Source organism: Schistocerca serialis, chromosome 6 (assembly GCF_023864345.2).
Source record: "Schistocerca serialis cubense isolate TAMUIC-IGC-003099 chromosome 6, iqSchSeri2.2, whole genome shotgun sequence".
In the NCBI taxonomy this organism is placed as follows: domain Eukaryota; kingdom Metazoa; phylum Arthropoda; class Insecta; order Orthoptera; family Acrididae; genus Schistocerca; species Schistocerca serialis.
In genome coordinates, this window is record NC_064643.1 from 590,229,716 (window position 1) to 590,256,482 (window position 26,767).

The 26,767-nt window shown below is 39.7% G+C and overlaps 2 protein-coding genes across 12 annotated transcripts in view; one reads left to right on the forward strand and one right to left on the reverse strand.

Moving 5' to 3' along the window:
* Window positions 1-15,092, reverse strand: part of LOC126483674 (acyl-coenzyme A diphosphatase NUDT19) — an 80,835-nt gene extending 65,743 nt beyond the window's left edge. For 2 of the 7 annotated variants that reach the window (XM_050106744.1, XM_050106747.1), the window contains exons 1-2: window positions 14,948-15,092; window positions 5,412-5,471 (exon numbers count right to left, since the gene is read on the reverse strand). The gene's annotated coding sequence lies outside the window, so the exon portion shown is untranslated. Of the gene's footprint in view, window positions 1-5,411; window positions 5,472-14,273; window positions 14,401-14,673; window positions 14,776-14,947 lie in introns of those variants that run through there. The other 5 variants (XM_050106748.1, XM_050106745.1, XM_050106742.1 and 2 more) reach the window with 4 other exon arrangements.
* On the forward strand, window positions 14,242-26,400 carry LOC126483673 (homocysteine-responsive endoplasmic reticulum-resident ubiquitin-like domain member 2 protein). 5 transcript variants are annotated; one of them, XM_050106740.1, is made up of 7 exons: window positions 14,242-14,382; window positions 21,295-21,480; window positions 21,593-21,791; window positions 22,055-22,382; window positions 24,492-24,643; window positions 24,825-24,972; window positions 25,128-26,400. In XM_050106740.1, the coding sequence occupies exons 2-7, from the start codon at window positions 21,340-21,342 to the stop codon at window positions 25,426-25,428; spliced, it is 1,269 nt and encodes a 422-aa protein (XP_049962697.1). In that variant the 5' UTR covers window positions 14,242-14,382; window positions 21,295-21,339; the 3' UTR covers window positions 25,429-26,400. The 5 variants fall into 5 exon arrangements, with proteins under 5 accessions (XP_049962697.1, XP_049962694.1, XP_049962698.1 ...); XM_050106737.1 differs by lacking the exon at window positions 14,242-14,382 and adding an exon at window positions 15,152-15,354; XM_050106741.1 differs by lacking the exon at window positions 14,242-14,382 and adding an exon at window positions 15,419-15,552.
* The last annotated feature ends 367 nt before the right edge of the window (window positions 26,401-26,767 follow it).

Here is a 26,767-nt window from a genome sequence, read left to right on the forward strand (position 1 = left end):
TGTAGGAAGTGTTACACTACACTGGTAGTAAACCACTAATAGAGATGACACACTTTGATCAAAAGAACACTCCTCATTAAACAGAGCACTAGTACAGAGCATCTAGTCAATTGTGTGTCCAGCTTGCACTGAAGTCATGTAGCACTGTTACAAAGACTCTCACACCGCCAAAGATGTTTGATCGCTATTGAACAGATGTCCACACAGAGAGTCCACTGGAAGTATGGAGCACAGTGAGGTGTGGTGGACAGTTTGCATCAATAGGAATGGGAGGACTGTGTACTACTGTTGTTTACAGTAGCACAGATGTGTGGGACCAGTCGGGCTATTTGTAATGTCTGCAGAGGGCCTGACCGGTCCATTTGTCATGGAGCATGCAGGAATATATGTGACCAATCACATCGTGGCTAGTGCTTGAGCTTGGCATGATCGGACCATTTCTCACAGAGGAAGAAGTAGCGCAGCAGATGCTGTACAGGTGACAGGAGATGAGGTGTTGTGGTGGTCATCTGGTGCAACAGTACCATGACATTGGAGGTATGGATGGGTCAGTCAGCTTGTGTGGAGATGCAACACCATTTCATAACTCTTGTGGCAGCTGAAGTGTTGTGTAGTATGTGTTGGTGTAGTGGTTGCTGAGGTGAGGATCATCATCATCCAGCGACAATGCAGGAGGTCCATCTTCCAGTATCTGTGCCAGTCTGAGGCAGTCAAGGAGGACAATGGTAAGTTTCATGCTAATCAAAATGTCAGAGGTATACATTCCAGATTTGAGCACTTTTTATGGTCCCAAGTAAGGAGGTTGCAATATGGGACGTATTGTGTCATTAGGCAAGATCACCCAGTCACAGTGTTTGAGATCTCTTTGATGACTATCTTTAGTGCAGAATGTGGCATCAACAGGGCGATCTGTATGTGTGGATGTGATTTTTGATGCACTTACCCATTGTGAAATACTAAACTCGCTGATGTCAGCTGTGCGCAGAGTATAATCTGCAAGGAGTACAAGGGTTCTCCATACACTGCTTTGTCAAGCGAAACCTGAAGGTCTTCTTCATATGCAGCCCACATGCCTATTAGGAGCCATGGAAGTGCCTCAGTCCATGAGACCCTATGGCACATGAAGCTGCTTTCATTGCTCTATGCCAGCTCTGCACCAGGCCACTGCTTTATGAGTGGTAAGCAGTGGTGTGCATATGGTCGATACCACAGAGGCAGCAAAGAGTGTTGAAAAGGGCTGACTCAAACTGTCTGTCCTGCTCAGTCATAATATGGTCAGGTACACAAAAGCATACAATCTATTGTCTGACAAAAGTCTCTGCGAGGATGTCTGCCCTGATATCATAGGAGGAGGCCACCTCCCCCAGTGAGTCTTTCTATCAATGGTAAAGAGAATGTAACGAACTCCTTTTAACTCGGGAGTTGCCTGACAATGTCAATGTGGACATGTTTGTAATGTCCTGTTGACATGAGAAAGTTACCTAATAGAGGTTAAGCATTATGCCCTGCTTTGTTCTGTTCGCAGGGTAAACAGCATCATGCCTAGAGTCAACAGTCCTGTTTTACTATGCCACACAAAACAGTCTGTAATCAGCCATTTCTTGCCCTGGCATCAGGGTGACTAAAGTTGTGAAATCCACCAAATACCACGTGTCGCATGTTGAGGGAGACCGATGGTCATAGTTTCCCCACAGGGACGGACGTCACACAGTAATATGGTGATTGTCGAAGGCAAAGTACTTCCATCAGTGAGTAGCTGAGTGATGGCAGGATCATTTGTTTATTCTTGTGCTATATATTAATATTCATATTGTAGGGAGATTGCAGAACCACATGAGAAATAATAGGCAATGGTATTACCACCACCATGCATGTTTAATTTGTCAGTTGTGTATTGGCCGGTAAGATTGAAATGATGGAAACATCAGGGGCTGGTGTCTGTTGTGAGTTACAAATGGCATTGATCAAGGGCTTATGATCTGTAAATATTGTTACCTGGCAGCCTTCAGTGACTTCATTGAAAAAACCCACAGTTGAGTAAATTATGAGCAGCTTACGGATTAATTCTGACTATTTCCATTGCATGGCTGATAGTTTCTTGAAGGAAAAGTAAAGTGATTATGGCACACTATTAACAATCTGTTGAAGAACTGCTCCAATTGCAGTGCACTCATATCATTTTAAGTATCAGTTGTGCAGTCATTTGTCGGTGTGCCAATACAACAGCTTGAATGAGGCAATTATCAGAGTGGCGAAACGTTTCCATCATTTCTGGGGTCCAAGGTAATTTCCTTTTCTCGTGTTTATCACTGCCTTTCGAAACATTTATTACTGGGATCTGCAACTTGGCTGCCAGTGGGAGGTGTTGGCAGTAAAAGTTGAGAATCCCAAGGACTCACCATAGGTTGTGGTATGTTTCCAGGCAAGGAAGGTCTGGCACAACCAGCATACATTTAGTTGTCAGTTTGATACCAGGAGTGTTAAAGAGTGTGCCTGAGAATGATGACTTCCATCTGCTGAAGTTGTTATCTCACCTCATTAATGACTTCTTCACCCTTCTACAGCATGATAAGAACTCCGGAATGTGAAAAGTGAGTATGTCATCAAGATAACTATAGCAGAAGGGGAAGCAGAAGAGGAGACAATCAATGAACCACTGCTAAGTCTGCGCAACATTTTTTATGCCCATATGGCATAAAGAGATGCCCAATAGTGCAAACAGAGTTATAATGGCAGTCTTTTGGATGTCATTGGGGTGAATCGGTATTTGTGGGTAGGCATGCTTGAAATCGACTGTGCTGAAAATTGTAGTGCTGTGAGGGTGTGCATGAGATCCTGTGCCTTGAGAAGGGGGTAGCTGTCATGAGCTGTTTGAGAAGTGAGAACCTGAACCACCACACAATCTGGTAGAGCCATCTTCCTAGGAATAAGCTTGATTTCTGGAGGCCCAGGGATAATCTGAAGGGCAAACAATTCCACTTGAAGGAATTCATTAACTACAGATTTGGGAAGTTTTAGATCTACAGTGGCTAACTGTCATAGTTTTTTTTAACTGGGGTCCATCTGTGGTTGCTATGAGATGCATTTTTCTGTCACAAACAGCACAGATGTGCATGCATGTATGCATGAGGGTGGCGAGGTCACGAGCATTGTTAATAGACACAGCACACTGCAGTTGTCTGACCTTGAGGTGGCTGTTCAGTGGTTGGTGCCATCTGTGTTGGCATGGTGTATGCTGGTTTGATGCTTTATCCGAGAAGATATCCAAGAGCAGCAGCTGAGACAGGCATGTGTGTGTTAGATATTCTGATGGGCTGAAAGTGATTTGGTGAGGTGTTGTGGGTCGGAGTGCTTATTGCGACCTGCTCATGGAATTTTGGTACCCGCAAGGGTCCTGATATTTGTGTGCAGCATTGCCAAATTGCATATGATACCAGCAGACAGCAGGACCTGGAGTCAGTGCAGAATGCATGACACTTTTACGTTTATAACTTCAGGTGCTGGTGAACATTGCTGCGTAGGCAGCAGGGAGCACTGTGGTTTGTAGTGATTGTGTCTCTTTATGTCCGGCTGGCTGCATTCATGCAGTGCAAGGTGTGGGATCTGCCACATGCGTCACTGAGTCGAATCTTGGGACACTGTTACTTTTTGCTGTGGCGAATGAGAGTGAATATTCTGTCAGCCATAACCAAGCCCCATCCAATTGGCTCTGTCTTATTCACGATCATGGTGAGCTGTAGGTCTGTTGGTAGCTTGATCAACTACATGGCATCTGATATAAGAGCTGGATCAGCAGGGGTGTGCAGGTGCTGCCAGAGATGTGACTGTCTATATTCTGCCAGAGGAAACTTGATGATATCATAAATTAGTTCCAAGTGGCCCACCAGGCGTCTGATGGTTGCTCGTCAAAAATGCTCATTGTCTGAAAAATGCACTCAATGATTGTGAACCACAAGCTCGGATTCTTGGAATTGAAGAGTGGCAGTTTGAGCTGAGTGCCACCCAAACATGTCAATTTACTGATGGTCGCACTGTTTCTGTGAAGTGTGTGAGGCAAGATGGCTGCCAATTGTTCATGCTAAGTTGGTTGTCGCGTGACAAATTGCAAACGTTGAAATAAATTGTGAGTCATGGAAGCCATGGGTGATGCAAACATGGTGTTGAGAGATGATTACAATTGAGAAGGTACTCTAAGGAGTCTGTCAAATTCACTGGATTTAAGTCAATTAACAGGTTCATCATATGCCACCATTGTTGCTGCAGTGCCATGCCACTGCTTGCTAGCCATAATGAAAACAGATTATTCGCACACTCAGTTTTCACAGTCGGATTCACACACTGTCCATATTGCTCCTGCACTGCATTCGTGTGGGTGGCATCCATTGGTGTGGGTATGGTGCCTGGTGATGTGATGTGATGTGATGTACAACAGCTACATTGTCAGAACATAGCAAGCACAACTGAGTTCGGAGACAAATTCACAACTGAGTTCGGAGACAAATTTGCACATATTCATGGTTGATGTGGGGTCACCAATGGAGGAAGTGGGACACTATGATGGTAGTAAGCTACCGATAGAGATGAACACTTGAATGACAAGAATCCTCTTAAAACGGAGAATCAGCAAAAAGCATCTAGTCAATCGCACTGTCCAGATAAGCACTTAAGTCTCATTCTACTGCCCCAAAGAGTGTCCACACTGCTCGTGACATATATGTTTGGTCACTCTAGGACAAATGTCCCAACAAAGTAAATGTTAAGCTACCAATAGGAGGCAATAGCCAGGTACTTCGTAAACTGAGGAGGCAGCAGTTTTTTAAAGTATCAGATTCCTTTCTAATTTACTTGATTCAGTTTTGCTGACGTAAGCATGAATAGCAAAAGTGATGTAAAGATAGTTTATTGTCATTACATTAAACAAATTATGTTTTTAAGGTTTGCTCCTCTTTGTTAAAGTATACATTGACTGGTTCCACATCCTTGAAGGTCCTCTTTCTTGTTGTGATCTACAGAACAAGGTGAATGAATGAAAAGAGAATCATTTGGAATTCGTGTAACTTGAAAATATATACTTAAATCATTAACAGTCAAGCTTATAATACATTAAAAAGCTGAAATATGAGGAAAGTTGGCAGTTTGTATTTTAACATCTCACTGACTATCAAGCCACCAGCAATGGAGCACCAGCTCAGTTGGAGAGGACAGAAAGAAGGAATCAGTCATAGTTTCTTCTTTTTTTGCATTCATCTGTAGAGATTTGGAGAATTCACAAAAAACTTAAAACAGGGTGCGGTAGAGGGATTCAAACACTACCTCCAATGTCAAGATCATTAAGGTGGGGATAAATGATTGTATAAAAGCAGAATGAATAACAAGCTGCTCCTTTCTAACAGATAAATAATTGCACAAACCTTTGTCTAATTTCCGTCAGTTTAAAATGCAACAAACGAGTGGTTCTGCAAGTGTGCAACCTGAAACAGAAAATATTTAAGGCTTTATGAAACAGCTGCAAAATTTTTCACAATATTTCACTACTGGAAATTCCTGGATGAAAACAATAAACAAAATTTATGAAAGGCAATCACTCACCTGTAGCCGACTGTTATGCACCATGTAGATGCATCTGAAGAACATATCAAATATAAATATAGTGTTGTTTTCATTACTTGTAGTTGTTTAAAATATGTCCAAAATCCAAAATAAATGTGCAGAAAATACTGTCACTTATGTGAGGTATTCCCTCAGAATATTATCTCGCAAGGTATCGGTAAATGAAAATATGTAAAATATGTTAACTTATTGACTTCTAGAACACCAAAGTTGGCAATTATTTCTTATGGCAAATGTATCTAAACCTAAATATTTTAGCTCTTCTATTAAATGGTTTTTCCAGTTTAATTTTTCATCAATATGCACACTTTGAGCTTAGAACTTTCTACCCTTTTTATTTATTTGTCAAAGTGTGAGGCTCCCCTTGTAGTTTTTCCCCAAGCAGATGATGTGGCATCCTCCTTTGCATTACTCAAATGGCCAAGGGTAACTTTCTGCATTCTGTTTCTTAAATAAAAACTAAGCCAGGGATGTGCTGAACTGCAAATTCTTTAAAAACCTTAACTACCTTAATAGAATAATATGACTGACACAATCAAATGCCTTCCATAAGCCACAAGAGATCTCAATAGGTGTTATTTTATCATTTCAAGATGTTGTTAGTGCTCAGTAAATGTATAAACAGCTGTCTCAGTAGAGTGGCCTTTTGAAATCCACACTGTAATTGACTAAGTATCCCGTAGCTGCACAGGTGGGTGATGGCCCTGGAGTAAACTGGCTTCTCAAAAGAAGTAAGGAACATAAGGATTTAATGCCCCACTAATGAGGTCATTAGAGATGGAGAACAAACTCAGATTAGGGAAGGAAATTGGCCGAGCCCTGTTACAGGAACCAGCCTGCCATTTACTTTTAGCAATTTAGGAAAATCATGGAAAACCTAAATCTCGATGACCAGAGGTTGATCTGAGCAGTCACCCTCCCAAATGTTTTCATACCATGAAGTGCAGAGAAAAAATATCATGTCTCTTAAAGGAGTTTGAAATACGAGCTTTACAAATCATGTTGGAGGCGATTCCTAATTAGTCACTCAGTGTCTGCCAGAACTGACACAAATTCTGGTTAATGCCTCTCATGGGGAAGAGACTAAACCGGGATTCAATAGAATGATAAACATTCTTCACATGAGCATACTGACCGTGATGGGCAGGAGCTCGAATCTCACTAGTATCCACATGAGCATATGCACTAGACAGTCGTAGAGAATGTCTTGCAGTGTGGAGCACTGTTTTATGTAACATGCTGCTTTTGAGGATGGACTTGGTCCAATTTATAGCACTATTTGAGACTTGAAGTCCGTAGCCATGTGGTATATCCATTACGGTGCATTCACAGGATCAAATTCCCACAAAAGCGGAGGAGGAGCCAGGTTGTGATAACGGAGGCTGATACTGGTGGAAGAACGTGTTGCATCAGCAGTGACGCTGAGTGCAGTGGCATCGACATTGCGGTTACTGGTCAAGGAAGTGAGTGATGTGAGGCGGATGACTATCAGTTGTGCCAAGCCATTGCATGACAAGGTAGGTCAGCGAGATGCTGGCAGTGAGTGCACGCAATGTGTCAGCCGACAGTGCACTGGGTGATGGATGCAGAGCCAGATCAGCTGGAGCAATGCAACAAGGGTAAGGTGGCTGGAGTGCGGCATGTGTCTGGGGCTGTGCACACAGTGAGCAGTTTCTGGGTGAGTTTGCCAGTGCAGTGCAGCAGAGGCAGGAGCCAAATGGCTATATCTGACAACTGAAAATGCATGCTCTGGACAGTGTGAGAGTGAATCACTGGTGTCTCTGGTGTGAGGATTGGTGGTGGCAGGTCTGGGGCAAACTGCTGTGAAATAGCACATTGCAGATATGGTGAAGGCATCAAGTAGTGGTGCAACTTCAGGGTTTAATCGGTTATTGGAGCAATGGAGGTTAATTTGCTCCATTGGGCATATGCTGCAGGAGAGGTAGAGGGGCAGGGGTGTGAGCATCCCAGACCTCTGGGATACTGGAACCTGTGTTGTTGGCAGCTGATGGTGCAGGGGAAGCATCGTGTGCAGCACCTGGGCACTTTGGTGAGTTTCTGGAGGTGTCCTCAGCATTGGTGTGGTTGGCTGGTGTCTCAGGGGAGTTGGCTGTGGAGTGCTTCAAGCGATGTAGCAGTGGCGCCAGCTTCACCAGTGACGGGCGCCTGTGTGATGTTGACAAGGATGGTGGTTGGGCTACATGGTGTGTAGTCAGGCACCATATATGTGGGCCTCATCCTATCGATCAATATGCTGGTAAGGGTGTTGTAAAGATGTAGGGTGAAGGTCCGAGTGGGGGATAGAGTAGTGCTGGCAAAGCAGGGGTTGATTGAATGTTGATATGAAGTATGACATGAGTGCATGAAGTGAGGTCGAAGAATGTCCTGCATATGCCATGTTGCTGGGGGGAGGGATGGGATGGAGGGAGGGGGCAGGGGGGCAAAGGGAGGACGTTGCAGGAGAGCCGTGCAGGCCTGCAAGCCAGCAACAAACTCGAGCATGACATCATGCGGGAGGGTCAGCGGGTTCCAGGAAGTTGCTCAGTACAGCAAGTGGCTGGCTTTAGACAAGGTCATCAGCCAACATCCAGATCAGCCTCGTGAGGGACACTGAGGCCGAAAAGTACCAGAGGCAGGACAGTGGTCCACCTGTTGTTGGGGCAGGTGATGGTGGCCTTCAAGATATGGTGGAGTTGTTCCACCACACCGTTTGCAACTGGATGGTACATCAATGTCAAGTGCAGGTCAGCCCCATAGAGGCATGTCAATGTGTGAAGGAGGGCAGATGTAAATTGGTGCCCACAGTCCATTGTGACAGGGTATGGACAACTAAAATGGGAAATCCACTTGGAGACGAAGACAATGGCTACTGTGGTGGCAGTGATGTCAGTTGTTGACATTGTCTCAGGCCAGTAGGTGAATCTGTCCACAATGGTGAGAAGATAGTGGCAGATGTCAGAGTATGGTAGAGAGCCAACAATATCCACGTGAATGTAGGTGAAGCAATACCTGACATCTGGAAGATGGTGACAGGGGTGACAGGGGCATGTATATGGCAGCCAATCTTGGCACACCAACAGTTGAGGCATGTGCAGACCCAGGTCTTGCAGTCCCTCTGAATACCTGGCCAAACGAATTGTCACATTACCAGTGTGGAGGTAGCGCACATGCTGGGATGCTTCAGGATGTGTTTCATCCAACCACTGTACCCCTTGCACTGGCTTCTATGTGGCTACAGGCAGAATACAAACCACAACTCTTGTAATAATAAAATAAAATTTCCATGTAGTGATAGTTGCAGGCACACCTGCCACAGATACACGCACAAATCCTGTAAACACTTGCATGCTCACTGAAATCAGGCACCCCAATGCTGAGAGGCAAAAGGAATCACCAAATTCAAGTACCTCAATGGTAAGAGGCAAGGGTAGCCACCAATATCGAGCATCCAAATGGGAGCAGAAAACTATTACCTCCATTCCGTTGTATCTGGATCATGCTAAACATAGTTTCTAACCAGACATTAAAACAGTTAACCATATTGTACAGTAAAATCAGATTTGCAACACTCAAGTAAACTTCAAACATGAATATCAAAGGTTTACAATTACATCATAAATGAAATTTAGAATCAAATGTGTCGGTTCTTAATTGCAAAAACAGGCACACTTGATACTTTCTGACTACAGTACCATCTACCAGGAACAGAAAACAATGGTTTGAGTTTATCATATGCAGTTTTTGGCGCAAAATCCAAATATGCAGTAAAAATGGTGGGGTTTCCATTTGAAAATACAATGCAGGAGGGATGGTTAGGAGTTGGCCAGTTGTAGCACAGACTAATATTAACTTTTCACCTAAAACACATTTTTTTCCTACAATGAGTCATTTTTGAGATACTTTGTCATCTCAATTTAAAATGAACATCATGCATAATAAAGTACAATTTGAAAGGAACTCCCACAAATATTCAGTCAGATCTCGATAAGATTTCAAAGTGGTGCCAATATTGGAAACATGCTTTAAATTTCAGAAATGTTAAATTGCACACTTCACAAAACACAAAAAGTATTATATCCTATGACTATAATATCAGTCAGACACAACTGGAATTAGTAAACTCATACAAATAGCTGGGGGTAACATTTTGTATGGACATGAAATTGAACAATCACATAGGCTTAGTCGTGGGTGAAGTAAGTAACAGACTTTGGTTTATTGGTAAAATATTAGGGAAATGCAATCAGACTATAAAGAAGGTTGCTTAAAAGTCACTCGTATGACTCATTTTAGAATATTGCTCAAGTATGTGAAACCCATACCAGATAGGACTGACTGCGGATACTGAACGTATACAGTGAAGGGTAGCATGAATGGTCACGTTTGTTTGTATTCAGGAGAGTCACAAAGATGCTGAAAGAACCGAGCTGGTAGACTCTTGAAGATAGATGTACACTATCATGAGAAAGCTTGCTTACAAAGTTTCAGGGACCGCGATTGAACAATGACCCTAGGAATATACAGGGCTATTACAAATGATTGAAGCGATTTCATAAATTCACTGTAGCTCCATTCATTGACATATGGTCACGACACACTACAGATACGTAGAAAAACTCATAAAGTTTTGTTCGGCTGAAGCCGCACTTCAGGTTTCTGTCACCAGAGCGCTCGAGAGCGCAGTGAGGCAAAATGGCGACAGTAGCCGAGAAAGCGTATGTCGTGCTTGAAATGCACTCACATCAGTCAGTCATAACAGTGCAACGACACTTCAGGACGAAGTTCAACAAAGATCCACCAACTGCTAACTCCATTCGGCGATGGCATGCACAGTTTAAAGTTTCTGGATGCCTCTGTAAGGGGAAATCAACGGGTCGGCCTGCAGTGAGCGAAGAAACGGTTGAACGCGTGCGGGCAAGTTTCACGCGTAGCCGCGAAAGTCGACAAATAAAGCAAGCAGGGAGCTAAACGTACCACAGCCAACGGTTTGGAAAATCTTATGGAAAAGGCTAAAGCAGAAGCATTTCTTAAACAAGAAATTGGAAAACCGATGGATCGGTCGTGGTGGAGATCATGATCAACAATTCATGTCATGGCCTCCACGCTCTCCCGACTTAACCCCATGCGATTTCTTTCTGTGGGGTTATGTGAAAGATTCAGTGTTTAAACCTCCTCTACCAACAAACGTGTCAGAACTGTGAGCTCGCATCAACGATGCTTTCGAACTCATTGGTGGGGACATGCTGTGCCGAGTGTGGGAGGAACTTGATTATCGGCTTGATGTCTGCCGAATCACTAAAGGGGCACATATCGAACATTTGTGAATGCCTAAAAAAACTTTTTGAGTTTTTGTATGTGTGTGCACAGCATTGTGAAAATATCTCAAATAATAAAGTTATTGTAGAGCTGTGAAATCGCTTCAATAATTTGTAATAACCCTGTACTACGACCCCATACATATCGCTTCCACAGGAATTGTGAGGACAAGATTGGACTAAATATGGCGCGCACAGAGGCAGTTAAACAATCATCCTTCCAGTACTCCATAAGTGAAAGGAATGGAAAAAAGCCCTAACAACTGGTGCAATGGGATGTACTTTCTGCCATGCACTTCACAGTGGTTTGCAGAGTATGCATGTAGACGTAGATAAAGCCACTCTCATGCTGAATCATGTGATGATGGTAGTCTTCTGGATGTCCTCAGCTGTGACAGGACTCTGGGTGAAAGACTTGGCACATTCGATCATCCTAGATACTGTAGCTCCAGCCAGTGCATTGTTATAGCTGCGTAGTAATGGTACCAGGTACTGGTCAGGTATGGTTGGAGCATTTAATGCCCAGTAATCATGCTAGGAGTCTTCCTACTTCTTGACAAGATGAACGACAGATGCCCATGGGCTCTTCGACGGATGCAGCATGCAAGAGGTTGCAAGGTGAGTTCAATCCAGGGCTAGTGCACCTCCCACATTGCAGAAGTGAACGCCGTAACTTAACGTACTCAGCTACCTGGGCAGGTTTACTGGAGATATTACTCATTTCATAATATAATATTTAATGATCTTCCTTATTTCAGACAAGGAGATTAATTTTTATTTCACTAAATGTCCTCTGTATCCCTTCTTTGGTGTACTGTTTTATCTTCTGAAATTATTTGTTCTAATTTTCTCACCTCTCTCTCCTTTTTTTTCTTTTTTTACAATATTCCATGTGAGCTTTTTTTTTTTTTTTTTTTTTTTTTTTTTTTTTTTTTTTTTGAGAAGACTGTCTGATACTTATAGCAATTCCAGGTTCTTCTGAGTATTGAATTAAATTACCTTCTTAAAAATATTGCTTTAAAAATTGGATACAAACAAATTGTTGAATATCAATCTAGCATTAGGCTAGAATTGTCTTTAAAATCTTCAGTGTTTTTTTTTTTTTCATTAATAGACCTAACTGTTTTATTTGAGTATTTTTGAACTGTTTATGGAACTAAGTTACATATTGTGACTAACTGTGCATTGCGATCTTACAATCCATTAGAAATGTATTTAAACTTCTACTTGTTGCGTGGAAACATTATCTATAAGGGTATTACTACTTGAGCAACTCGAGTAGGGAAATTTATGACTGGTACTGAATTATAAGTCAGATCCCTTCAAAAAATTTAAATTAAAATCATTACAAATTAATAATCTCATCTTTCTGTCTGGCAGAGAACATAATAAACTATCAAACTGTGTACTGTAACAAGCGCATGCTTGAGCTTTACTGAATTTAATTATTTTGTACATTTTTGTATTCACACTCCTTTTTTATGGATATTTGTCCTTATGGCAAGAACTCAGCACAGTACCATATGGTCTTGAGGATGAAACAGGATAATTGGTTTTGAAAACATTACTACCTATTAAGCAAAGAACATAATCTCTCATATCATCTCACTTTGCAAAGCTCATTGTGATGGGTAGTTAGAAAAATAATAGTTAAATGTTTTGCGAGTTGCCACTTGCAGTAAATGCTCCTCCTCAATGTTTACATGGTGTTACCAGATTCATAATGTAGAGTTATACCTTTAATTTTTGTGTTCCATAGTTGATTATTTGCTAAACTGTAAAATCCCTTCTGTTTCCTCCAAATTATTCAGTTAGTGTGCTACCACATACAAAACATGTTACTCTACAATGTGGAAGAACGCTGTTTCAATAACTATTCTGCATATCATTTAAGCTATATGGCAGAGTATGTTGAAACCTTCTTTATTTCATATTATATTTTGTTCCTCTGTTGTGGTAGTGGTGGTGCTGCCTGCAGTGCTGTTGCCGACAATGATACACATGGTTTCAACATAATTTCTCCCCATATAGTATGTCTGTGTTTCAAAATCTGTTTTCAACAAGTTGCAAACATTGGTCACCACATGAAAGCCAGTAAAATTGTTGGAAATGTGTTGCAAACTCAATGTGTTGATTGTGCGTGGGTGAAATAGGGGCAGTGTTGATATATGGGTGCTGATCTGTGGGAAAAATTGTGTACGTGGATGCTTTAGAGGTGGCTGTTACAATTGTTGGAGACTATGTTAAGGAACAGTATGGCCAATAAGGAGTTAGTTATTTACATGTTCCACGGCTCATATTGCACAATAGATCATGATGGTGTGAAATGAGTCATTTTGTATTCACATCACAGGTTAACTTGTACATATGGTTACATTCTGAACATTTCTCTGTTTTTTTTATGTTACAAAAAAAAACATATAGATTTGAGTTAGCAATTCATGCCTCCTTTTAAAAATTGCAGTAATAAAAATTCCTACTACGGAAAGAAGGAATTGTCAAGGAGAAACATTCTCAGTTCGTTTTCAAATTTTACTTTCCTGTCAGACACAAATTTTATGTCACTGCATAGGTGATCAAAAATTTTTGTTGAAGCATTATGCACCCCTTTTTGTGTTGAAGACAACCTTAATGTGGAGTAATGAATGTAATTTTCCATTCTGTTATTGTAATTAAGTTATCATTGTTTCTTTCGAAGGGTAGTGGATTATTTACAACAAACTTTACATATACTGTGAAGCAATAGTTGGACTGCCCAATTCCCTTAAACAGATCGTAGGATTGCAATAGCAGAGACTATTTGCTGCTTTATCATCATCAAGAAGTTAATGAAGGGCAATGAGTCACCAGATTAGTTAAGGGGATGGACTGATAACCGGTGTGTCTGTAGTTAGATGTGCTTCACCATATGGCTAGAATGCTGCTAACGTGGTTTGATGGAGAGAATGGATAATTGCAAAGCGGTGGATGTTTTATTGGGCAGTGATATTAAAGCAGATAATACATTTTAAGTTTGGGATAAAAAAAATCAATTTAACATCAAAGTCATTACAAGCGCAGATTGCCAATGATGTGCGGTAAATGGGCCGTGCCCTTTCTAAAGTAACATTTGATCATTCGTCTTAACTGATTTACGAGGAAAAAATGGTCTACAAGGTGGAAAGCGGAGCACCTGACGCGTTAAGTTCTAGAGAGAGAGAGAGAGAGAGAGAGAGAGAGAGAGAGTCATTTTTTTCCGATTTATGAAGTCTAGGGCTTATAAGTTGTCTAGGGGGGGAAACCTAATGTAATCAAAAGAATAAAAGTGGATTAAAAGTCTCAAGTTATTAACTGGGGCAAATAACTTACATAGCTGCTTTGCTAAATGGAATATTGGTGCTGTCCCTCGCATAAGAGTTCATAAATTCTGAAACGGAGTAGCCTCGTCAGTAGCATGTACTTTGCGCTGGAAAAAGTAGTAAGTTACATTTTTTAACGTATTTCGTAAGTCTGAACAACACTGCTTTCGTCAATACGATAAATGTACGTTGATGTTAGAATAGCAGTTTCTATATTCTGTTCCATTCATGCTGCAATAAAAAGGTTAGGTCTTAAGTTTCCGACCAGCGTATCGCTCTTGTGTAACGTTACAATATGATAAAATTTCATAGTTTTATGCATTTCCTTTACATATAACTGGCATTAAAGGTTAAAGGAATTGGCATTTGCTCGGAAATATCAGATTTTGATAAATCCATATGATACCTACCAATAAGTCCTAACTTCTGAACTAGAATAAATTAATCTGCATCTTACTCAGCAGATGACACCAATCATTTCAATGTCGAGATAGGGAAGTTAAGCGGATAAACGTGTTAGTAACGAACAAAGTCATATTTTTATTCGTTCTTCTATGCAGATTATTCTTTTGACATTTTTAAATTGCCCATATTACATCAAGCTGATGAAATTTCTGTCATGTAACACATTTGACCTTGGCAATAGACAATAGCTTTCATGTAAATTCGTATTAATTATAATACCAAATAGCTTATCAGATGGGACGATCTTAGGATTGTCTATAAATCAAAGAGAGAAACCGACAAGTTCATGTGCCAATAATATGCACCCTGAATATTAAAACTTTGGAACCGCTTCTTTCTCGCCTCTTGCACACGAATTGTTCTGTTTCTCTCTAGTACAACCTACTATTATTTACGTCAGTCAGCTGTTCCTACATATCAACCAATAGCAAGTGAAGAAGTGTTGTGCAGCAGCCAATGAAATACCGCCAAATAGTTGGAGAGAGACTATCAAGTAGTACGTCGTATTTGGTGTATAAATTTGCGAGTGAGCTTGACAGTTCTGGTATTTCATCGATACTGTGATTTGACATGAAAACTGGCATCAATAGCGAGTTCCCATAAGGAAGAAAATTTCATCTTTTGTGGTAAGTTAATCTCACGGAAGAACTTCAGTTAATGAGACGCCCATTTGCCTTTTGCAATAGTAATTATTATCGGTTTAACTTTATGCACATTTTCTCATATGAAGCTATTCAGTGATTGTCGTGATTACATATCCAGGAAACCACTGCCGTCTGATTACAATTGCCTACCGTAATTTGCCTGATTGTTGATGTTTTAAAGTAAGTGACGGTAAATAGTAAACAACTCAAAGTTATTGTATTGTAGAAAACGTTTGCTGTTTGGTTCTAGCCCGTCGAAGAAACAGATTTTTTACTCATTAATGAATATTTGTAAAACTAACTGCCTAGTCTTGAGATAGTAGCATCCCGTAGTGGCTATCTTTGCTGTGCGTAGTTAAGCGTACAGCTCGAGTTTGTTTAAAACAACCTTTCATCATCCGTCACCGACAGTGTTTGTCAAGTCGTCATCTGATGTCTTTGTTGTGGTAAGTGACAGCTTTCAGACCAGCCCTGCAGTTTCATTTGTGCCAAGGTACATGGTTAGTAATTTAATTCCAAAGGCGTCCTATAGGGTCACTGTCCCAAATTCAGGAATTTAGATCCTATTTTTACATTGCATTAACGTCTCATAAAAATACCTGCAGTTACGTTTTATCTCATACCACACTTTGTACGGTGTGTAGACTATTTATCTGTAGATACATGAATCACTTTGATTTCCTGACACTGTACTAGTTGCCCCTACTGCAGTAGATGTCAAGCACAAGTAGAACTGCTTAACAAATTTATTTTAAAAGTAGACTGTTAAATCGTTTATAAGAAGTGCAAAATAATGCATGATCGACATGCACAGAAAATTGTAAAAATTTACAATGAAGTATAGTAGAAGTTCTGTGTTTAAGACTCAAACAAATGAGTGGATAGCAAAATGAATAAACAAGTGGAAAACTTGCCTCAAGTGCTTTCGGGAAGCTAAATTGGGATTCAAGTTATGATGTGTATGGAGCAAAGGGTGTACAACCTGTGTGTGTTATCAGTTTTGAATTCAGTACGAAAGATTCAGAAGTTTAGGGTTTGTCAGGAGCAATTGAAAGATAAATTTATTTAGTACGAGGGGAGAGAGGGGAAAAAAATGGACTAGGGAGTAAACTGGATTATCACAAACCCCAAGTGAAACTATCCTCATGAATATAGTGTAAGTTGAATGATAATAAAACATAGTTTCATTTAAGAGGTGATAACAAACTTGTCACCAAACACACAAATGTACAATAAACTGAGTGCACATAATAATTCTCAAGCTATATCAAACAGTGAAAAATCCAGGATAGAATAACGATAATGCTGAAGATTAGATGGGTAAATCGCATAACTAATGAGGAGGTATTGAATAGAATTGGGGAGAACAGGAGTTTGTGGCACAACTGGACTAGAAGATAGGATCGGTTGGCAGGACATGTTGTGAGGCATCAAGGGATCACCAATTTAGTATTGGAGGGCAGCGTGGAGCGTAAAAATCGTAGAGGGAGACAAAGATATGAATACACTAAGCAGATTCAGAAGGCTGTAGGTTGCTACGGGGAGATGAAGCAGCTTGCACAGGATAGAGATAGACGATAACAACAACAACAACAACAACAGAATAACGATAATATTATGAAAGGGATTGATTGCTACTCATCGTATAGAGGAGACGCTGAGTCGCAGGCGAGCACTACAAAAAGTTTGCTGTACTTGAGCTGTCAACCAAAAGGCTGAAAGCTTACATGCATAGCAGTCCGTTTTTTTGTGTCTGTCTAATGCTCACTGTCTCTTGTATACAGTGAACAGCAATCTATCCTTTTCATAATATTGTCATGATTCTTAGGCTATTGAAGCCATACATCATCAGAGACAAACCTGTTGAAAAGTTATTTACATTGATCACATCACTGCACAGATGATCTGCAGAAGTCAGATTTTTTTTTTTAAACATTAACTGTATATGATATTTATTGATGATAATTTGAGATTATTTGGTGAACAAAAAACAGATGTCTGAAAATGAAAAACAAAACGAGGAAACAAAAAAAAAAAGATTTTATAAGATAATGACATTCCAGAATTTGCTTATGAAGTGAATTGTGGATGTAAGTAAACATCAAGAAAGTCACATGCAGGCAACAGAGATGAGGTTTTTAAGAGTAGTAAAGGGATGCACAAGAGTCAACAGATTCAGAAATGTATTTAATATCCTCAATAAAACATAAGAAAATAGGAGGAACTGGAATGGAAATCTTGAAAGAATGAGTGGAGAAAGATTACCTCTCCAGATAGAGATTTAAGCCAGTTGAGAGAAGTCAGGGAATACGGGAGAAGTGACAAGTATCTTGTTTTAGAATTGATTAATTTAGCAGGAATATTTGCCAATAGATGGTTTAATCTCCTCTTAAAGTGAACTTTACTAGTATAAGTTGTTAAAATTTTTTGGCTGCTGGGAAGTTATTGAAAACGTGTGTTTCTGTGTGATGGACACCTTTCCGTACCATAGTAAGTGACTTAAAATCTTTGGGAGGATCAATTTATTGTTAATTCCATCACATGAGCTGGTGGTATGTAAACATTTGAAATTAGTATCCACAATTCCTTGAACAGGCCTCTACAGGACTTAGTTGGAATCCCGCAAAAATAATTCATGTTACACACTATTGGACTCTGAAAAGTTTAGGTTGCCTAGATAAGTTACTCCAAAGAAATGATCCCATACTACATTTTGGAAATTAAGTAAGCCGAGAAATAGAATGAGGAGGCTATTTCTTATATTCCAAGAGATTAAGAAAGACCAAGACAGTGTCCTGGTCATGGGTGGGGGGAAACCATGCTGAAACAGACAATGTGTGGAGGAGCCCTTTCCCCATCAATTAGGATGACAATAATGATGGTGATATGTTAATGTAAGAACTGGTTAACTCTCATAATTTTACCAAGTATCAGACTAAAGAGGTATTGAATGCACAACATATGGGTAATCTGCAACACTATCTTTCAATGCTTGCTGGATTGCTTTTCATCTGTATTTACATCACATACGCTATCTGTAAATGGAACTAAGCAAGTAAATTGCTGTAACTATTGCTAGTCAGGTCTGGATTGTCATTTTGACACTATTGTTTAAAGAGAAGAGTGAATGAGCAGAAGACTGTGACAGGTTGAAGCTTTCCCATTAGCAGTGCCGCATAATAGAACTGATAGTGTACTACCCCCTAAAGGCAATGGTACTGGTTAAAGTCTGTTTCTACTTCACAGTTTTAACTTATCACTACAACCAGTTGATTAAAGTTCACTTTAGTCATTTTAATTCCAGGTTTTAAAGTATAAATGAGTTGTTCCCCAAAACCTGCCCTTCCAGTGCTCAGTTCTCTCGAGACACATTGAGAGAAATGTCCTGAAAAAATAATGGGCTGAGTTAGGAATCTCAGATTTTCATTTGTTTTCCTACTGGTTGGATTACTCACATCATAACTAAAACATGGATTTTATAGTCAAGTCAGATACAAGTTCATCATGAAATTCATTGTACGATTTAGTAAGGAAAGTTATATATATATATATATATATATATATATATATATATATATATAAAAATAATGGAAGGAAACATTCCACGTGGGAAAAATTATATATAAAAACAAAGATGAGGTGACTTACCGAACAAAAGCGCTGGCAGGTCGATAGACACACAAACATACACACAAAATTCAAGCTTTCGCAACAAACTGTTGCCTCATCAGGAAAGAGGGAAGGAGAGGGGAAGACGAAAGGAAGTGGGTTTTAAGGGAGAGGGTAAGGAGTCATTCCAATCCCGGGAGCGGAAAGACTTACCTTAGGGGGAAAAAAGGACAGGTATACACTCGCACACACGCACATATCCATCCACACATACAGACACAAGCAGACATATTTAAAGACCATTTCGGCCAGTTCTAATAACTTTCGCTTTATTTCCATTTCCGTTTTTCCCACATCACTGATCATTTTTAGCCGCTTCCCACGGGTTTTAACGCCATTATTTCTTCGTCAAACAATTGTTAGCCTCATTTTCATAATCTGCCACCACAATACCACTCCTTTTAATATACTACACGCAGTTTTTTCGAAATTTTCCCGAATTTCTCCGTCCTTTAACGTGTTTTGGCGGCAACACAACCACCTAACCTTTATGCACATCGTTGTCTACCAACCCAAGTCCAACATAGCCCAGCTGTAACCAACACCTTTTCGCCTTTTTTCATTCCAGATCTCCAGTTTCTTTACGGTTCACCTTTATCTCTCCCCATATATTTTTATTTTCATTTTCATTTCACCTCGTGTTACACTTTCCACCTTCTAATACCATGTCACACTCACAACACCACCACAATGACCCCATTAAGTTTTATTTACATTCCCTCCGCAAACATGCCTTCGCCCTAGCCAGATTACGCTCGCATATTTTATTTTCTCAGGCTTGTCTGACATTTGGCATTACCCCCAAAGGCCTCACACTGGTCTTTAAATATGTCTGCTTGTGTCTGTATGTGTGGATGGATATGTGCGTGTGTGCGAGTGTATACCTGTCCTTTTTTCCCCCTAAGGTAAGTCTTTCCGCTCCCGGGATTGGAATGACTCCTTACCCTCTCCCTTAAAACCCACTTCCTTTCGTCTTCCCCTCTCCTTCCCTCTTTCCTGATGAGGCAACAGTTTGTTGCGAAAGCTTGAATTTTGTGTGTATGTTTGTGTTTGTTTGTGTGTCTATCGACCTGCCAGCGCTTTTGTTCGGTAAGTCACCTCATCTTTGTTTTTATATATAATTTTTCCCACGTGGAATGTTTACTTCCATTATATGTGTGTGTGTGTGTGTGTGTGTGTGTGTGTGTGTGTGTGTGTGTGTGTGTGTGTGTGTGACTCAATGCTTCTTTTGATAGGCGGGCTCCTCTACTCCTAAATTATTTATAGTTATGACACTCTTAGAAATAGCTGCTGCGAGAGTTTTCTCTCTGTAAGAATAGAATGATTTTGTAGTCAGTGAGAACTTTGTATAAATAGCCGGAGATAAAATTTTCAAGTGGTGATTTTTCCTTTCACCTAACTTTGCAATGTTTATATACCACCAACACCAGACTAAGAAAAGCTAAGATTTATTGGTTTCTTCTTCTCATTCTAGGTTGTCAAAATTAATGAAGTAAAATGGAACCTTGTAATTAAAAAACGAAAGGGGTTTAACAGTATGATAGTGATGAGAGTAAAAAAAGATTTTAATTGCATGCTAGTCTTATGGACATAATAGTCTAATAAGAGTTGAAAATATTGTCAGTTAACTCCAAGAACAGTTATTATCTTTTTGAGTAGGCAAAATAAATGGACTGAGTGAAAATGGAGAGTTATAAAAATATGAAGGTAAGTAAAAAGTAACTGCAGTGTGGATAACATTCAGTTGTGTATTATTACTTGTAGCTGCATTTTCTCCAAACTCTCTCTCTCTTACGTTGTAGAGATATTTAATATTTCACTAGACACTGGAGCAATGTTTCAGTGGATTAATTTTATTGTCATTGTGCTAAAATGAAAATGTTATGGTATGAGGCTTCAGGTTTCCAGTACCTTGTTGTTAATATGTAAAAAAAAATTAATGAACTCACACTGCAAAACAAATGTTGTCTTATTATTATTACTATTATTATTATACGTGCTTCTTCTTCCTTAAAGGTCCATTTGACTGAAATTCTTTGGATGCTACAGAGAGTTTCATTAGTGGGGATAGTAGACATCCAGACTTCTGTTTTGGAGTGCAACTGGTTGCCTTGTTGTAAAATATAAAATTCTGGAGGGCTGTAGTTTGTTTAGGACAGTGGGAGGGCCTATTAGTCAATCCTATACAGTGATAATGTCTATACCTACCTGTATTATATGATCATTGTTACAAACAACTGAAAAACATTTCAGGTGGCTCTACCAGATAACTTCAGCTGTCGGAGCAGTTGAACAGCGATGGACATGCTTGATATGCCAGTCACATTGATAGTTAAAGCACCCAATCAGCAGATAGAAGATCAGACAATAAAGTGCGAACCAACTTGGACAATAAAACGATTGAAAGGCTATCTTTCAGAAGTTTACCCTAGTAAACCAGTAAGTATGGTAATCAAAAATAAGTCTCATAGCCAGATAATATCGACCAGTAATTAAACGTCAGGCTTATGAATTGACTATGGTGACTATAATGATGATGTTATATTTTTAGCGAACTGAAGACCAGAAACTAATCTATTCGGGCCAGCTGCTGTCTGATAGTGTTGTCTTGAGGGACATCCTTAGATGGTATGAGGGACAAGAAGCTCATACAGTTCACTTAGTGTGTACCCCATCAAAAGAACAGAATAGTAAAACACAATCTAAAATGAGTGATTGTGGTAGTAAACAAGCAACTGTTCCTAGTTCAGGTAAATAAACATTAGAAAAAAATGATTGTGAATTATTAAGAGACCAGTTAATATTTTCTTTCAAAGATTCTCCCTGTCTTCTTCTTCTTCTTCTTCTTCCCCCCTTCCCCCCCCCCCCCCCCCTCTCGATTAGATTTTAAATGCTGCTGGCGTACTGTTAAGCACATACAATCCTTGAGACAGCCAACAGATAATATGCTATTGAAAGGGGCAATAAGAAAGTATTAAATTTAGGATTTGTATCTTCTTTCATTCAATTATAGGTTCTGAAGATGTGAGAACCAGTGCGAGCAGTACCATGGTAGAACCAGATGGCTTAAGGCAGAGATCAGTTGGATCCGCGTCTAACACTTCGTTGCCTCAAGCTGCTACCTCTTCAAGCAACTCAGGTCTAGCAGCGCATGACAGGGGTCATGTTCAAATTCCAACACCGGATCCACGTGCTGCTTGGGCTGCTGCCATGGCACAACCTTATGTCAGTACAGCTCCATTCAGTGCAACAGGTGGTGCACTTGACCCTAATAATATGGTTCAACAGATGGCTTGGGTACAGCAGGCATATGCGTACTACATGAGTCAGTACATGCAGATGTAAGTATCCGTGAACAAAAACTGGTAGGAATTATTATTATTATTATTATTATTATTATTATTATTATTATTATTATTATTATTATTTACATTAATGATTTATTCCAAATTGGTTCCAGAGGTAAGGGCAAACACGTGATGAAGGTGCAGAAGAGTGGTAGTTTCTCTATTCAGTTGCATATTCTGTAGTTAATACGTACGGAGAATGTTATTGTATGGAGTATGCTACTTCTGCAAAAGTCAGACAAATAGAGTAAAATTGCAACACCAGGAAAGATAAGGAAACATTGTTTTTTGTGCATATACAGTAAAGTAGCAAGGATATCTGCTTTAACTCTGACGGAGTTCATTAATCAGAGTGGATGGTAAGTGGTAATGTGCCAGGCTCACAGCAACCAGTGACCAGATGTTTCCAATGAATGAGGGATCTGTAAGACATGCTGGTGAAGGCAATGGCATAACACCCTCTGTTGCAAGGGGGGAGGGGGTGGTCAGGACTGCATGGCAACACATTGTCTTGCTAAAAGGTAACATCATGGTGATCTCGAAGGTGCAGAACAGCTACAGACCATAACACCTTTGAACTGTTACACCTGCTGTCCAAAATATCTGCAATGTGAGCCAGAGGTGGTTGTGTTGTATACCTAATGGCACCCCATACCATCACACCAGTTGCTGGGCCCATATGATGATGACAAATGTAATCTGGCAACACTTGTTCTCCTCGGAGTCATTACAAACAGGTACATTGGTTTTGATGCAGTACACAGAACTGGAATTTGTCTGAAAAGTCGAATTAGCACTGCTCCTGTGTTCAATGTTCTCATTGGTTACACTACTGACTGTGTGCCTCTCTCTTCTTCTGCGTCAATGGAAACTACAAAAATGGTTGCCATTTTGACAGTCCGTGGTGCTACAGATGTCGCCAAGCTGTGTGTGTGAAATTGGTATCTTGCTGAAAACAAGGCCATTGCCTGACAGGCTACATTATGTTGAGTAAGATTCTCTATTGAATGAATAGTGTGTCTGCCCTCTCAACTGTTGAGACCCTGCATGGTATTGAGTATGGCTCTCCTGAGCCTATCAATTCCATATTCGCACAGCAGTCGGGAGCTCAACCAATGCGAGCAACAATATCAGAGAACGATAACCCACAATCTAGGTAGGCAATGATCCTACCATTGTTGAATTCAGATGTGCTGGTAGACATTTCTCCTTGTAAAGGAATAACATCTGTTTTTCACAATCTTTTATCATTCAAATGTGATTTCTGAATAAGAAACCTGCTGTGTAATCTTTCATTACATACTTAATGTAGATGATGATCTCTTATCTTCTTTGTGTGGTGGCATCAAAATCCTCATTATTTGTATATTCAGGCATGCATTACACTTAAAGGCAGTCTGATGTTTGGTGCATGGTAGTCTGATGTTTAGTAGCTGGCAGTGTACACAAATTGCTACATTTTGGAGACTTACTAATAGATAACTTACTAATTACTGTTTTCAAATAAATGTTCAATGCTGTGATGAAAGGACCAAGATGTGCATGCATTCACTATTTGACAAATTAAATATAATTTTATGACATTGGTGAAGCACAGCACAGTAAAATTACTTAACCAGATGTCATTATGCTGTTAACACAAAATGATAAGACTTCCAATGGTTTTCAATCTTTTTTCCTTTTTGAGTGGAACGAGCATTGTGTACATTGATTTACCAGATGGTATTAATCATTGTATCAAATACTCAGTCATGTTATACCAGTTCGTGCAAAAGAGCCTTGAAAAAGTCTTTGACATAATAACAATACCAATAGTAATCTTTGCCACAACTTACAGGTGGCTCACAGAGTGTGGTTGTAGATGTAAACGAAGCAGCAGTTGAATGTCGAGGCACTTGATATGAAAAACTTTTTTTTTGGGGGGGGGGGGGGGGTGTTATGTGTGTCTTTAACACACTAACAATTATTTGAGTCGTGAAAGGGATTCTGTCTAAACTGAGATTCCACTAGTCATTTCTGGGTAACAGATGACCATGAAAATGACGAATTGGGAAAAAAAATATTGTTTGTACTAAATGCAATAAATTTTGTGTTCATCTGTAGGCTGGCGTCTGGTCCTGCTGTACAGAATAATTATGGACAGGCTCCTAACGGAATACAGACTGACGCTTACACACAACCTGTTGCGGAAGAGCCAGCAGCAGCAGCAGTGCCCAATAACCAACAGGAGCAAGCCATCGACGGTAATCTGATAGGTAGAAGCATTGTTTTTATACTTAAACTGACTTCTTCTTCAGATGTACCAAAAAGTATATTTGTTTCCCATCAAGTGCAGAAAAATTATATTTGACTATTGGTATTAATATTTCATCTAGAAGCTGTTAATTATCTTCCATTTCTGGCTGCTCACTTTATTTGCATCCTTGTGCATTCCAGGTGGTGATGATGATGACAGAGCAAACAGAGACTGGTTATATTGGATATATTTCTTGAGTAGAGTGATGGTCCTCTTTAGCATAGTTTATTTCTATTCCTCGCCCACTAGATTCATCATAGTGTCTGCATTGGGAATAATAATGTACCTGTGAGTATGAGCTCCATAATTAACAGCAATATGTATAATAATTCAATGTCCTTGAGAGATTAGCGCACACCAGAAATATTTTTAATTAATCTAATTTAAATTACATTCCAGGATCTGTTGGTTTGTAAAATTTTATGTCTTGTGTGTGTGTGCAGCTACCAGATTGGATTCTTTCGTGTACAAGCTCCTGCAGCGATACCACAGCCAGCGCCACCACCAGCACCTGTACCTGAGAATAACAATGTAGTGCATGCAGGGCGTGATATAGTGAGGCATGGGAATGTCCACCAGTTTGGAGAAGAAGCTGCAGCCCCTGCTCCTCAAAGGGATGGGGATAGCGACACAGACGAGCGTGCTGTTCAAGAACCCGAGAGGCCGTCTCTCCTTGCCATCACATGGACATTCTTCTCAAGCTTCTTTGCCTCCCTTATACCTGAACAGCCTGGACCTCTGTGAGGCAGTCCTAATCAGATCCTTTCTGCGGTGACCTGACCTAACCCGGTGTACTATTGCGCATATAGAATGATTCTATATGATGAAAACTTTAATTATTAAGGAGTCGGTGTGACTTCGTGGCTTGAAAAGATAAGAATTACACATGAATACTGGCTTCATATTTGTGTGTATGTGGGCAGTCACTTTAGACATGTTCCACTGTATCTTGATCTGTGATTGTAGAATGTCTACTGATAGAACCCCAGGGGATGGCTTTAAATCCCACGTTGAAATGATGCAGGAAATCACAGTGAAATTGTGTACAAATGAAATTTATGCATGGCGTACATACCTAGGAAATTTGTAATACATAGATATGCAAGAAAGGTAATGATCTATTATGGTGAAACTGCAATGTCTTAAATTCATTGCAATTTCAAATAGCCATGCCTTTAATGGGGATTTTACACCTTTCCTTGGCTTACACTGTGAAAGATAGTATGCTGTTTGAAGAAGATCTAATTGTGATTATACCACTCAACCAAAGAGTATTTTATATGTGTGATACTTTGCTTCATGCATGTGGTAGAAAGACGAACTTTAGTCATTCATTTTTATGATACATACCTGGTATAATAAACTGTAAGCTACTAGCTCTTAAATGGAGATTTACGTTGTCCAGTCTGTCATTGCATTTAATAACAGTGCTTCTGACAAGATCTGCCACAGTATCCTTAATCCATTTGAAATTTCTGTTCCTTTAGCGACTTGTGTTGAGAAACCAACAGATTTAAAACCCAATGTATGAATATGCATACATGCAACAATTTTTTTTCTCCTAACAAGATGTAGGGCTGTTGAAATTGTGCCAGGATACATCTTTGTACGTACATACATACATAGTGACGTAAATAGGTTTATCAGGCCTTTAAATGTTGATATTTGTACAACATATACATTGTTTATAAATATATACTTATCTTATTATTGAAATTTGTGGCTTTTCTCATTGTTATTTGCCTTTTTAAATTGAAGTCATTCTGACACAACAAGAAACTTCTTTTCTCAAATCTGTCTTACTGTTTTAAAAGTATGTTCTCAGTTCTGGGAATCAATAAAACAACAATCTGACCATGGCACACAGAATCGCTCACTTTGTGCTTATTCAGAATGACAGGTGGAGCTGATCAGAATTAATAAACTGACTGCAACTGAAATAAATACCAATTTGGAGAGAATGAATGTAAATTAAAACACAGAAGAAATATTTTACATGTGTACTTTTACATTTCCGTAGAAGAGATTTAACAAAATACAGTAAAAAATCCATTATAGGTAACTGTCTCAAGAAGCAGGAAAC

Bases quoted from the DNA above. Each gene is read 5' to 3' on its own strand.
- LOC126483673 (XM_050106740.1), top strand. From the start codon at position 21,340: ATGGACATGCTTGATATGCCAGTCACATTGATAGTTAAAGCACCCAAT. The intron at 21,792-22,054 runs GTAAATAAACAT...ATTCAATTATAG, and splicing joins AGCAACTGTTCCTAGTTCAG to GTTCTGAAGATGTGAGAACC. The intron at 24,644-24,824 runs GTAGAAGCATTG...TGTGCATTCCAG, and splicing joins CATCGACGGTAATCTGATAG to GTGGTGATGATGATGACAGA.